This window comes from Oncorhynchus clarkii, chromosome 14 (assembly GCF_045791955.1).
Source record: "Oncorhynchus clarkii lewisi isolate Uvic-CL-2024 chromosome 14, UVic_Ocla_1.0, whole genome shotgun sequence".
Taxonomy (NCBI): Eukaryota; Metazoa; Chordata; class Actinopteri; order Salmoniformes; family Salmonidae; genus Oncorhynchus; species Oncorhynchus clarkii.
Genome location: NC_092160.1, coordinates 12,521,078 through 12,535,048, shown reverse-complemented (window position 1 = coordinate 12,535,048; position 13,971 = coordinate 12,521,078). Strand labels below are relative to the sequence as shown.

Genomic DNA, 13,971 nt, shown 5'->3' with positions numbered 1-13,971 from the left:
AGATAGGGGTGAAACGAAGAAAGAGAGGACACAGGGAATTTATGCGAAAAGTCTTATCAGCAGCATTGTGTGGTAACTAAAGGCTCTCACTCACATACTTCTAAACAAACTGATGCAAAATGCACTTATCGCTGTAGCTGTCTCTCATATAGACACATGCACACAACCCAGTTCTCAGGATGCCTAAGATATGGGCTTTTATTACGGATTTCTTCACCTACGAGACGACCAAGTCGGTGGTGGTGAAGAGCAGGTCTGTTGGAATCATCAACCGCGTCGTACAGCTACTCATCATCATCTACTTCCTATGGTCTGTACAACCTGTTTTTGCCTCTGTGTGTGTGTGTGATAATGTTGACCTCTCTTCTTCATCTCCTTTCCTCTCTCCAACATTCTAGAACTCTTGTTAATAATCCTCCTTCATTACCTCTCCCCCTCCACAATCTTCGCCTCCTTCTATCTTTCTTTCTGTTGTCGTTTAGTTGGGTCTTTTATCACGAAAAGGCGTACCAGGTGAGAGACTCGGGCATCGAGTCTTCGGTCATGACCAAGGTGAAGGGCTTCGGTTACCATAACAACCGTGTGATGGATGTGGCGGACTATGTCGCCCCTACACAGGTCCGTGACACCCTGAGCGTGAACCTTGACCCTAATCGGAGACAACACCAACGTTATACTGCAGCGCAACCATACTTAGTTACTGTACACAACCTGTATATTGTACACTCCCCTCCGTATTTATTTGGACAGTAAAGCATAAATGTTTTATTTGGCTCTATACTCATTTTGGATTTAAGATCAACTGTTTTATATGAGGCAGGAGTACAGAATGTCCCCTTTTATTTGAGTGTGTTTTCATTCATATCTGTTCTACTGTTTAGAAATTAAAATACTTTATGTATCTAGTCCCTCCATTTGAAGCTGTCATAAGTATTTGGACAAGTTCACTTATAGTGTATTAAAGTAGTCAAACGTTTTTGGATTATATTGTGTCCAATAGAAATTTGATATTGTATTATTGGTCCCATGACTTGAATGGGATTTGTGCCACAAACGCTAAAACGTCAGCATGTGGAAACAGTGCCAAGGAAACTAAACCAAAGCATGAATCACTGTCATGTCTTGTCCAGAGACTGCTTAAGGGTTAAGGAAACCAATGTAATTTTGTAATTTGGGTGAAGTATCCCTTTAACACATTATAAGTGAATTTTTCCAAATACTTAAAACACCTTTAAATGGGGGGACTAGATACACAAAATGCTTTCATTTCTAAATGAAATGAAAATACCCTCAAATAAAAGGTGTCGTTCTGGACTGTTGCCTCATATAAAACATTTGATCCCAAAACCAAAATTCTGGAGTATAAAGCCAAATGAAAGGTTTTCGCTTCGCTGTCCAAATAAATGTGTGACTGGGAGTGTAACTGTGCAATATACAAAATATTGATTCAACTTTTGATTAAATGATCGCAATATGTAGGCGGAGTTCACTCTGTTGAAACATACCCGAACAGTCTTTTGATACTTGATAGAAAGTGACTGAGCACTTAGTGGTGGTCATTTTAAACACTTAAAGGGAAGTGTTTTGTGTGAGGTGATGAAGGAAAAGTCCTTTGGTTGGATGGAAGTTGTGGCCGAGTGGCTCATGATATATAGCTACTATGTCAGTTTAGCATTAGCCCAACCAGCTGGTTAAACAATTACAGACTCATGCATTGGTTGAGGCTTAGAGATGATTTTAGCAGTAGGCCTGATATGTTGCCTTGCCGATGTTTAGGCTAAACTGTTGGTTTTGAATATGATCTGACAGGGTGCCGCAGTGTTCTGCATCATCACCAAGCTCATCATCACAGAGAACCAGTTCCAAGGATTCTGCCCGGAGGTGAGTCCAGTCCCGTATACACGTACCATGTACCTTGTTGTTGTAGCCACGGACAAGCATACCTGATACTACTTGTCAACTCATCATCAAGCCCTTGACAAGTTGAATCAGGTGTTTTTGTCTGGGGCTACAACAAAAATGTGTGCTGTTGGGGGTACTCGAGGCCCGGAGTTGGGAAACACTGCACCTATACCATGTTTATAACAATACAGAGTACTCTACTCTATGATGTCCCGGCCATTACCACTTGCAAAAGCCAAGGCATTTCATATTGGGTGGTGACAGAGTTTCTGATCACAGGGCAATGTTACTGCCTATGTATCAGGCCTGCATCTATGTGCGTATCTGTACTGTCTGTGTTCAGAGTGAAAGCAAGTACAAGTGTGACACGGATGAAGAGTGCGACAAGTATTTGGGGAGCTCCACTGGAAACGGTGAGTCCCTCTCTTCTCTTCTCCGTCATTCCCGTGCTGGGACTCCATTGTGTTCTCTCTCTCTCTCTTTCCATTTACACCTGGTTTTCATTCCCCAATCCCACTACATGTATTTACTCCTCTGTTCCCCCTCATGTCTTTGTGTGTAATTATTTTGTGTGTTACGTGTTGTACGCACCAGTCTAATTGTTTGAAGCTTATTTGTATTGCTCTAAATTTATGTTGTGTGAATATTGTGGGCGCTACACACTTTGCCTTGTTGGCTGGAGGAGGTTTTTGACGCAGCTGCGTCCGTCTGTTGGTTTCTCCTGCTGTAATAAAGTGTGTGCCTGTTCACAACCCTCTGCTCTCCTGCACCTGACTTCTCCACAAGTACGCACACGCCTGACACTCTCTCTATTTCTCGTTCTCCCTCCCTCTCTCTCTCTCTCTTCCCCCAGGAATAATAACTGGTGCCTGTGTGAACTCCTCTAAAGGACGACGCTGTGAGATGAAGGGTTGGTGCCTTGCAGAGGACGACAAAGTCCACATGTAAGACATTTCTCTCATTATAGAAAAACCTTTGAATGAGTATGTGTCCAAACCTGTGACTGGTTATGTATATACATTCTCTCCCTTCCCCTTTCTCAGGCAACCAATGATGGAAGTGGAAAACTTCACCATCTTCATCAAGAACAGTATCCGCTTCCCTATGTTCAACGTTACCAGGTGAGTCCCACACACCTCCCATTTCTGAGGCTGTAATGGTCAGACCTTTATGAAGTTGTGCTGGAGTACTTTCAGGAGGTCTCACCATATCCGCGGGAAGTTGTTTTGAGTAGTGAGACTAACAATAAAATCTAAATTCCTAACGTGATGAATAGCCAGAGCATAGGACAAGATTGGTTAAAAACTTCTTAGGGCTGAGATCCCGTTAACGGGATCGATATGACAACAGCCAGTGAAAGTGCAGGGCGCCAAATTCAAAACAACAGAAATCTCATAATTAAAATTCCTCAAACATACAAGTATCTTATACCATTTTAAAGGTACTCTTCTCTTCATCAGATGGCACTCATAGAACTTCATGTTACACAATACATGTATGTTTTGTTCGATAAAGTTCATATTTATATAAAAAAATCTCAGTATACATTGGCGCGTTATGTTCAGTAGTTCTAAAAACATCCGGTGATTTTGCAGAGCCATATAATTTTACAGAAATAGTCATTATAAATGTTGATGAAAATACAAGTGTTATACATGGAAATATAGATTAACTTCTCCTTAATGCAACCACTGTGTCAGATTTAAAAAAATATTTTTGGAAAAAGCAAACCATGCAATAATCTGAGTACGGCGCTCAGAGCCCAAACCAGCCAAAATAAATGTCCGCCATGTTGAGCAGTCAACATTAGTCAGAAATAACATTATAAGTATTCACTTACCTTTGATGATCTTCATCAGAATGCACTCCCAGGAATCCCAGTTCCACAATAAATGTTTGATTTGTTCGATAATGTCCATCATTTATGTCCAAATAGCTACTTTTGTTAGCTCGTTTTGTAAACAAATCCAAAGTCATGAACCACGTTCACTAGGAGCAGACGAAATGTAAAAAAGTTCCGTTACAGTCCGTAGAAACATGTCAAACGATGTATAGAATCAATCTTTAGGATGTTTTTAACATAAATCTTCAATAATGTTCCAACCGGAGAATCCCTTTGTATCTTCAATAGGGAATGAGTTGAAAATCCTCAGATTTCCCACTTCCTGGTTGTTTTTTTCTCAGGTTTTTGCCTGCCATATGAGTTCTGTTATACTCACAGACATAATTCAAACAGTTTTAGAAACTTCAGAGTGTTTTATATCCACATATACTAATACTATGCATATATTAGCAACTGGGACTGAGGAGCAGGCAGTTTACTCTGGGCACCTTATTCATCCAAGCTACTCAATACTGCCCCCAGCCATCAACTGCAGCCTCAGTTAATTTAACTCATGGCTGTTTGTAAATAGCCCATTACAGTAAATAGCCCATTAACTAGTTGACAAGTTAACAAATTATATGTTGCATTCACATCTCCAACTCAACCAAAAAATGTTTGTTAAAGAATGTGATTACACCAGGTGCTCAGATGGAACTATCCATGCAGTAGATACAGTGCATTCGGAAAGTATTCAGACCACTAAGTTTTTTCCACAAATAATAACCTATCCCAGCATATTAATATAAGACAGTAACTTTAGACCAGTTGTCAACTTGCTAACAACATAAAACGTATCTTCAGACGCACTTTAATCTCCATGGGCAAACAAGCCTATATTTGATGTTACCATTTATACCACGACGGGCAGTGGTACTATAAAATGGTACCTTACCTTTAGAAGACGTATCATACGGCGTGACCTACATCACAAGGCGCAGACGGCAAGGCTTTGAGTTGAATATGATGATGATTACATCATAATCCAATGTATCTGTCAGTTGACGCTCAAAAGACAGCAAACTGAGGTGGTTCAGCCGGGCGCTTGTCATTGATGTGCGAAGATGATTTTTTTAACCCTAGTTGTTGTGGAGAAGCGTCTCTCCACACTGCATGACGTCATTGGAAGTGTGACAGAGAGTTTATATTTGGGAAAATATCATCAGGGCAGCTGTCAAGTACACTCATTATGGAGGAAACGTCACTCTTTCCCATGTTCATTTTGTGACTGCTGAATAAAGACAGTGAATTCAGCATCCTCAATTGATATTGCGAAAGATTTTATTGCTTCAAAAAGTTCCTCTTCTGTAAGTTGGCCTTCGCACAGGTCTTTCTGTAAATGTGTTAATTTTACATTATTATTAGGAAAGAAATCCTTCCAGTTTACATCATTCAGTGGAAATGGAGGAGACTGAAGAGAAAACATATGCTTCAAATATTTTGCTTCCTCTTTTCAAAATATAATTTGGTGAATCGTGGATAACTCCATCATTTGTAACGAGTTTCTGTAAATTATGTTTGGTAGAATTTCCATGTATTTTTCACCATTTTCCATCCAATTCACTTTATTTTTGTAATACATTACACTTGATGGTTCTTGAATAAGTACCTCCATTTATTTTGTTTTTCCTCTAACCTATTTTGTGCCTCTATAGTACAGTTTCCATTACCATCTACCTGCGCTGTTACTTCCTCTATTTCCTTTATTAGTCTAATCCCTTCTGACCTAAACTGCTTTTGATTTAATGATGAGTATTGTATTGAATGGCCTCTAAAAGTACATTTGAAAGTGTCCCATAAAATAAGGGGATCTGCTGTACCTATGTTGTACAAATAAAGTCAATGATGAATTATTTTGTCTTAGTTAAGAACTTAAGAACAAATTGTCACCCAATAGGCTTTGATTACATTTCCAATATCCCCATCCACGTGGAAATGCTGTCAGATTTATATGGAGGCCAATTAGATGGTGGTTCACTCGCATTCAGTCTCCTATTAATACTTTTGAAACTTTTGATGCCAGCAAGAACGAGACCAGGAAGCAATCAAGACGGCTAGCTTGATGAAGCCTCCTCCCTGTATATCTCACTGCGTCAAGGTTTTTCAACCTCCATATATCCACAAGTTCTAATGTAACCATGATCTTTGTGATCTCCTTCAGTACTTGAGGGTGATAGTTTGTAGTGTGATTTCCTTTACAATCTATTGAGGTACCTAAAACCATATTATATTCTCCCACCGTAATAATAGATTATTTCGTTGCTTGTGAGCTCAATTGATTATTATATATATTTTTGAAAAAGTATGGATCATCATTATTTGGCCCATATAGATGAATTAACCAGATCTGATTTTTAGTCCAGTAGCATATCTAAAATAATCCATCTTCCTTGTTGATCTGTTTGCACAGTTTGCACAGTCGGATCAAAGTGTGTATTAATTAGTATAGTCACCCCATTTGAGTTTCTTTGCCCATGACAAAAATATATTTCTCCCTCCCAGTCCTTTTCCCACCCAACCTCATCTATATTTATAGAATGAGTTTTCTTTAAACAATAGATATTAGATGGAATCATTCTTAATTCAAATTTAAATCAGGCTATCGTTATTATTTTTCTTTTGATTTTTTCTTTGTTTCATTGTTACATTATTAACTTTGTTTCATCGATGTTACATGTCATATTAGTATATTATTATGTACATTTAGTGTACAAAACATTAAGAACACCTTCCTAGTATTAAGTTGCCCTCAGAACAGACTCAATTCATCGCAGCATGGACTACAAGGTGTCGAAAGCATTCCACAGGGATGCTGGCCCATGTTGACTCCAATGCTTCCCACAGTTGTGTCAAGTAGGCTGGATGTCCTTTGGGTGGTGGACCATTCTTGATAAACACAGGTAATTGTTGAGCGTGAAAAACCCAGCGGCCTTGCAGTTCTTGACACACTCAAACCGGTGCGCCTGGTACCTTCTACCATACCTCGTTCAAAGGTACTTAAATCTTTGTCTTGCCCATTCATCCTCAATCCATGTCTCAATTGTCTCAAGGCCTAAAAAACATGATTTAACCTGTCTGCACCCCTTCATCTACACTGATTGAAGTGGATTTAACAGGTGACATTAATAAGGGACCATAGCCTTCACCTAGCTTCACCTGGTCAGTATATGTCATGGAAAGAGCCATTTAGTACACTCAGTGTAAGTATTGGATGTGTTTTAACCTTGAGTTGTCTATCTGTGTCATTCCTTTAATAACATTTGATTTTAATACAAGCCTTGGCTGTCATCTCCTCCATAATGAGGTCATCTCTTAGTGCCCTGACCTGTTCACTCAGCACATTTGCACATTTTAGGGCTTTCCTGTCAACTCGTTGCACTCTCTTTTCTGCTGAAGGGGATTTGGCTCTATCGCTCACGTTTTTACTTTCTCTCTGTCTCACACAGAGGGAACTTCCCATCATCCCTGAATGCGACTTATATCAGGAGCTGTACGTATGACCCGGAGCACAACCTCCACTGTCCCATCTTCAAGGTGGGAGAAGTGCTGCGCTACACAGGACAGAACTTCTCCACCATCGCTCAGACAGTGAGACATATCTCCTCCCCTCTTCCACTACTCCATCTCTCTCCCCCGAGAGTCTCCATCTTTCTTTCTTCTACTCTCTCTCTCTCTCTCTTTCTCTCTCTCTCTCTCTCTCATTATGCTTCCTTAACCTCTCTTCCTCACTTCTCCCTCTCCATTTTATATATCTCCAGTCCCACATGCTTCTCCCTACATTTTCTCTTCCCTCTCCTCACTTATCCCCCCTTCTCTTCTCTTCCCTCCCTCTATCTCCCTCTATCAGGGTGGAGAGATTGCGATCAACATTGAATGGCAGTGTAATCTGGATGAGTCAGAAGAGAGATGTGAACCACACTACTCCTTTACGCGACTTGATGCTGTGTTTCAGAAGAATGGCATCGCTAAGGGATACAACTTCAGGTACTGAAACCCTTTTCAGTTTAGTGTCGTTCAAGGGAATCCCCCCTCTTTCTTCCTCCTTCTCCCTTTCTTCCGTCAGGTTGTTTTCCACCACCTTTTTCTCCTCTCCATTTTCCTTACACCCCCCCCCCCCCCTTCCTCGTTGTAAAGCTGTGTTCATTGACACTGTCTCCTCCTCTATCTCCCTCCACAGATTTGCCAAATATTACAAAAATGAGAATGGGACGGAGTTCCGCACTCTCCACAAGGCCTACGCCATCCGCTTTGACATCCTGGTCACTGGCCTCGTGAGTGTGGATTAGGGTGTGTGTGTGTGTGTGTGCTTTCGTACCTGTTATCTGTGTATCACATGGGATTAATCTGTCTCTTTTCTTTCAGGCAGGGAAGTTCAACACAGTTCCTACTCTGATCAACGTAGTGGCAGCCTTTACCTCCGTGGGATTGGTAAGGCTTCTGTACTCAGACTGTATGTTTCAAAAGGAGGCCATGCAATACGTTTAGAATGTGACCACCATTATAAGCAAGTACAGTAAGCTCCAAAAGTATTGGGTCAGTGTCAAATGTTTTGTTGTTTTGGCTCTGTAATGCAGCAGCACTTTGGATTGAAATTATACAATGACTTTGATCTTAAAGTGAATACTTTTTAACCACTTTTTTCTCCCCAATTTCATGGTATACAATTGGTAGTTACAGTCTTGTCCCATCACTGCAACTCCACATGGACTCGGGAGAGGCGATGGTCGAGAGCCGTGCGTCATCCGAAACATGACCCAGCCAAGCCGCACTGCTTCTTGACACAATGCCCGCTTAACGTGGAAGCCAGCCGCACCAATGTGTCGGGGGAAACACAGTACACCTGGCTACCGTGTCAGCATGCATGCGCCCCGGCCCGCCACAGGAGTCGCTAGAGCGCGATGGGACAAGGAAATCTCGGCCTGCCAAACCTTCTCCTAACCCAGACGACGCTGGCCCAATTGTGCGCTACCTCATGGGTCTCCCAGTCATGGCCAGCTGTGACACAGCCTGGAATCGAATCCAGGTCTGTAGAGACACCTTAAAACGCTGCGACACTCGGGAGGCCCCCGCAAAAAGATTTTAATTAACCTCTACGGGATCGGTGGCCCCCCACACGGGACGGTTGGTCTAACGTAGGCTAATGTGATTAGCATGAGGTTGTAAGTAACAAGAACATTTCCCAGGACATAGACATATCTGATATGGGCAGAAAGCTTACATTCTTGTTAATCTCACTGCACTGTCCAATTTACAGTAGCTATTACAGTGAAAGAATACCATGCTATTGTTTGAGGAGACCGCATATTTGGGCAGTCTTGATACAACATTTTGAACAGAAATGCAATGGTTCATTGAATCAGTCTAAAATGTTGCACCTAGTGACCAAAATCGAAATTGCGCCTAACTTGGAACAATACACTGTGACCTTTCTCTTGCATTTCAAAGATGATGTAACAAAAAAAAAACACAAAAAAACCTCATGTTTTTTTAAATGTATTATCTTTTACTAGATCTAATGTGTTGTATTATCCTACATTCATTTCACATTTCCACAAACTTCAAAGTGTTTCCTTTCAAATGGTATTAAGAATATGCATATCCTTGAAGTCGGAAGTTTACATTCACCTTAGCCAAATACATTTAAACTCAGTTTTTCACAATTCCTGTCATAGGCCAGTTTGGATCACCACTTTATTTTAAGAATGTGAAATGTCAGAATAATAGTAGAGAGAATGATTTATATCAGCTTTTATTTATTCCATCACAATCCCAGTGGGTCAGAAGTTTACCTACAATCAATTAATATTTGGTAGCATTGACTTTAAATTGTTTAGCTTGGGTCAAATGTTTTGGGTAGCCTTCCACAAGCTTCCCACAATAAATTGGGTACATTTTGGCCCATTCCTCCTGACAGAGCTGGTGTAATTGAGTCAGGTTTGTAGGCCTCCTTGCTCGCACATGGTTTTTCAGTTCTGCCCACAAATATTCTATAGGATTGATGTCACGGCTTAATGATGGCCACTCCAGTACCTTGACTTAGTTGTCCTTAAGCCATTTTGCCACAACTTTGGAAGTATGCTTGGGGTCATTATCCATTTGGAAGACCCATTTGCAACCAAGCTTTAACTTCCTGACTGATGTCTTGAGATGTTGCTTCAATATATCCACATACTTTTCCTTCCATTATGCTATCTATTTTGTGAAGTGCACCAGTCCCTCCTGCAGCAAAGCACCCCCACAACATGATGCTGCCATCCCCGTGCTTCACGGTTAGGATTGTGTTTTTTGGCTTGCCCATCCTTCAGCTACAGTACCCTTAGCCCCTCCCATCTATCTCTGAAGACCACCCAGTTTTGATTTCTAGCTGACATATATTTTTAAACTATGCTGTAATGTTTCAAAAAAGTGTCTGAACCTTTCTATTCTCATAGTTTCTACCGATTGTAAATTAAAGATAAAATGTTTTGCTAAGAGCATTATATTATTGATCAATTGACTATGACTTTTGAAATCACCCAGCAGTGCTATTTGCAGAGTTAGCTCAAGGTAAATGTTGTAATTCTTAAGCCGTTCCTGAACCTGCAACCAAAAACAAGCTACTGTACATAATATGGGCATAACCAAGACTATGGGCTGTACCAAAACAAGTGAGCTAATGATTCTGTCTCTTTGCAGCAAAATCTGCAGAGCTGGGATGGTTGTTTCCCTCATAGATATAACATCATTTTGGTTACAATAAAAAAAACATTTTATCATTTCAATTGAAAAAGTTTTGAATCTGGCATTGTTTTGTGTATCAGTTCATAAACCATGTGCCATGGAATCAATTAATCGAAAATCTCTTCCCAAATATTTTGCAACCTGTATGGCACAGCTGTAATTTTTTTGGTTTTTAAATTAAACTAGTATACTTAAAAAAAATATATATATATCACAATTTTCTTTAACCAATTTTGGTCTTTAATGCAGGTTCCTTACCTTGTCCCCCTTCGCTTGCCTCTTCAATTTTTCTGTTAATGCTGCAATTAGTTGGTTATAATTTTGAATAGAGCAGACATTTCCATATATTTTTGTTAGCTGCATGTGCGACATAAATAGCAACCAACTTTCTTTTCCATCTATTTTAGGGTACCAAAGATATTGGGACAAATTTGCTTATAAGTGTATTAAAGTAGTCAAAAGTTTAGTATTTGGTCCCATCTGTAACTTTCTCTCTCATAATTATTCACGATTCAGTCAGGAATATCCATAATCATAGTAGCATCCACGTTATTGTAGAATTGTTTTGAAACATATTATATTCTTATTTACAGTAAAAGTGACTCCAAAATGACACAATACATTATTTCCCATGAATTTCTATTGGGCACAAAATAATCTGAAACACAACAAAAACAAACGCATCCAACAAGTTTGTAGAGTCAGAAACTTGATGTAATAATTGAGTGCTAGGTATATGGGACCAAATACTAAACTATTGACTACTTTAATACACATAAGTGAATTTGGCCTAATTCTTTTGGTCCCATAAAATGTGGGGACTATACACAAAAAATGCTGTAATTTTTAAAGGGTCCACTTGATATGGATGAAAATACCCTCAAATTCAAGCTGACAGTCTGCACCATTTTCCTCATATTCATTGTGTTATTTCAAAGTGCTGGAGTACAGAGCCAAAACAACAACAAAATGTGTCACTGTCCCAATATTTTTGGAGCTCACTATATTTCCCGATTCGTTAAGTCAACTTGTATAACTCTTCGTTCTGACTGGCTGCAGGGTACGGTCCTCTGTGACATCATTCTTCTGAACTTCCTGAAGGGGGCAGACCAATACAAAGCCAAGAAATTTGAGGAGGTACTTTTTTAATTACTCAGATAAAAGTATAATGTTTTGTGTTATGTATCGTTTGTGTGAGGGAGAGAGAGGTGAAGAGCATCTGTCTTATTCTCTCTTTCTCTCTACTCCATCTTCTCTCCCTCTCTTCTCTCCCTCTGTTCCTCTACCCCATCTTCTCTCCCTCTCTTCCTCTCCCTCTGTTCCTCTACCCCATCTTCTCTCCCTCTCTTCCTCTCCCTCTGTTCCTCTACCCCATCTTCTCTCCCTCTCTTCCTCTCCCTCCGTTCCTCTACCCCATCTTCTCTCCCTCTGTTCATCTACCCCATTTTCTCTCCCTCTCTTCCTCTCCCTCTGTTCCTCTACCCCATTTTCTCTCCCTCTCTTCCTCTCCCTCTGTTCCTCTCCCTAGGTCTCTGAGTCACAGATACAGATATTACTCTCTCGAGAAGGTTGCAGCCAGCTCTCAATCCAACCAGAGGAGAAGATTTCAGACGACTCGGGAACTGTCTCCCTCTGCCTGGACCAGCAGCTTTGAGTGGTTTGAGGCAGGGTTTGTTAGAAGTTAATAGGGATTTATTTGTATTTCTCTTATTTTTTTCCCCTAGTAGTATAGAATTAGGCAAACCATGATTGATGGCACACTCCAGCACAGTAGGTGGAGGCGTGCACCTTAACATTTTGTTTGAGGACTGCCATTATACCAAAGAAGAAGGAGGAGAAGAAGAAGAAGAAGAAGAAGAAGAAGCTTTGAGTGACAGTCCACATCAACCCAACGGCAGAGTGGAAGATCCTGCCACACTTCCTTAGTTCATCAGCAGCTGTTGATATGTTCCATGTTCATGTGGATGAAGCAGTGGCGATTTTAGCATGTAAATCTTGGTGGGGCAAACTCCCCAAATTGTTTTTAGATGCATGCCAGCAAAGACACTACACAACACAACACTAAACAATACATGAATTACACTATAACGGCGATAAGCGGTGCCCACAAACTGTTAGGGCCTACATAAAGCTGTCCCAACAGCAGAGCTTTCTTTTCAGCACAATGGAGTGAATCCTTACCACCGCTACACCTGGCTATCAGCGGAGCCTTGTCTGGCAACGAAACAATTAATTCAGCCTTGTTTACTGCCTTTTTAAAAAACATAGCTGATAAAACAAATGTGGTTTCTACTGACAATTAAGACGTCCAAACTATGGCATACGGGAACGGCGAGCAGATAATAGGCATTCCGTAATTTCGATTAAGACATTAATGAGCAAGCGGCGACGGATGTAGTCAATATAACTATGTGTTCAGCACTTTTGAAATGTACAGCGACAGAATGCAGAAGATGGGCTGCTCTTACAGTATTTTCCCTGTACACCAAGTCAGAACTGTAGGATAAATGAAGGGGGCATATAAGCAGACAATGAAACCTCTTACAATATTAGATGATGACATTTCTCAAAAACAGGTTATAGGCTACATGTGCAGCACCACTGAAACAGAACAGTAGCGTTAGGCAAAATTAGAGGTGAAAATAGACCAAATTATTAGGGTGATGAACATGGGCTACTAACAGCTTACGACATAACATACACTTAGTATTACTTCCTTAGCTATAGTATACATAGCTCCCTTGCATATTACATCATTTCTGCAGCAGCATACAAGGCATTTTTGGACTCACCTTGGCTTGTGATGTGCTCACTTAAACATGAAGGTGGCATGGCGTTTTTGTCATCAAACTTTGTCATCAAAGTCTGGTGGGAAATCACAGCCACTCCAGTGAATAGCTGGCTACTGGTTGCATTGCAATCCTTGCAGTTAGCCACTGATTCCTTCCAAATAACTCATTGTTGAATTTGCGATTTCCAACTTGTTGTGTAATCTTTATGTCCAATGGCCGATGAGCACCGATACATTTTATCTATAATTTCTCTTCATTATTTCTCTTTATATGACAAGGATTAAAAATGATTTTGCCAGTAGATTGCTGACTTGATTTGTGATGATTAATGCCAGCTAAGACATTGAAAGTAAGCTGTTGACATGATCAGTCTAATCATAGCCACTGTACATATAACGTGATTTGACGTGATTTTTTATTTTTTTTGCCAATGACCTTGAGCCTTCTTGGAAGGGCACTGGTAATATAACTCTATGGCAGGACCCAAAGGACTGACATTTTGGATGTCTACCCTTACTAAGGACATAAACTTGGCCTGTGACGTAGTGTCCCCATGAATGACAGAACACTGCTCCTATTTCTGCTGGCTCGCCTCACCACCACAGAAAGCACTGAGCTAGGCTGAAACAGCTGCATGTTGGAGCTGCCTTACTCAAGACCACAACAAAGAGACCA

At 40.5% G+C, this 13,971-nt stretch overlaps 1 protein-coding gene across 1 annotated transcript; it reads left to right on the top strand.

Annotated features, from left to right (window-relative positions):
- On the top strand, positions 1 to 13,595 carry LOC139365982 (purinergic receptor P2X, ligand-gated ion channel, 3a). The gene is made up of 12 exons (XM_071103052.1): positions 1 to 310; positions 483 to 618; positions 1,810 to 1,881; positions 2,246 to 2,315; positions 2,756 to 2,846; positions 2,946 to 3,023; positions 7,231 to 7,372; positions 7,632 to 7,768; positions 7,962 to 8,055; positions 8,147 to 8,212; positions 11,564 to 11,641; positions 12,033 to 13,595. The coding sequence occupies exons 1-12, from the start codon at positions 180 to 182 to the stop codon at positions 12,156 to 12,158; spliced, it is 1,221 nt and encodes a 406-aa protein (XP_070959153.1). The 5' UTR covers positions 1 to 179; the 3' UTR covers positions 12,159 to 13,595.
- Positions 13,596 to 13,971: the final 376 nt, after the last annotated feature.

Bases quoted from the DNA above. Each gene is read 5' to 3' on its own strand.
- LOC139365982 (XM_071103052.1), top strand. From the start codon at position 180: ATGCCTAAGATATGGGCTTTTATTACGGATTTCTTCACCTACGAGACG. The intron at 1,882-2,245 runs GTGAGTCCAGTC...GTCTGTGTTCAG, and splicing joins TCCAAGGATTCTGCCCGGAG to AGTGAAAGCAAGTACAAGTG. The intron at 8,056-8,146 runs GTGAGTGTGGAT...CTTTTCTTTCAG, and splicing joins ACATCCTGGTCACTGGCCTC to GCAGGGAAGTTCAACACAGT.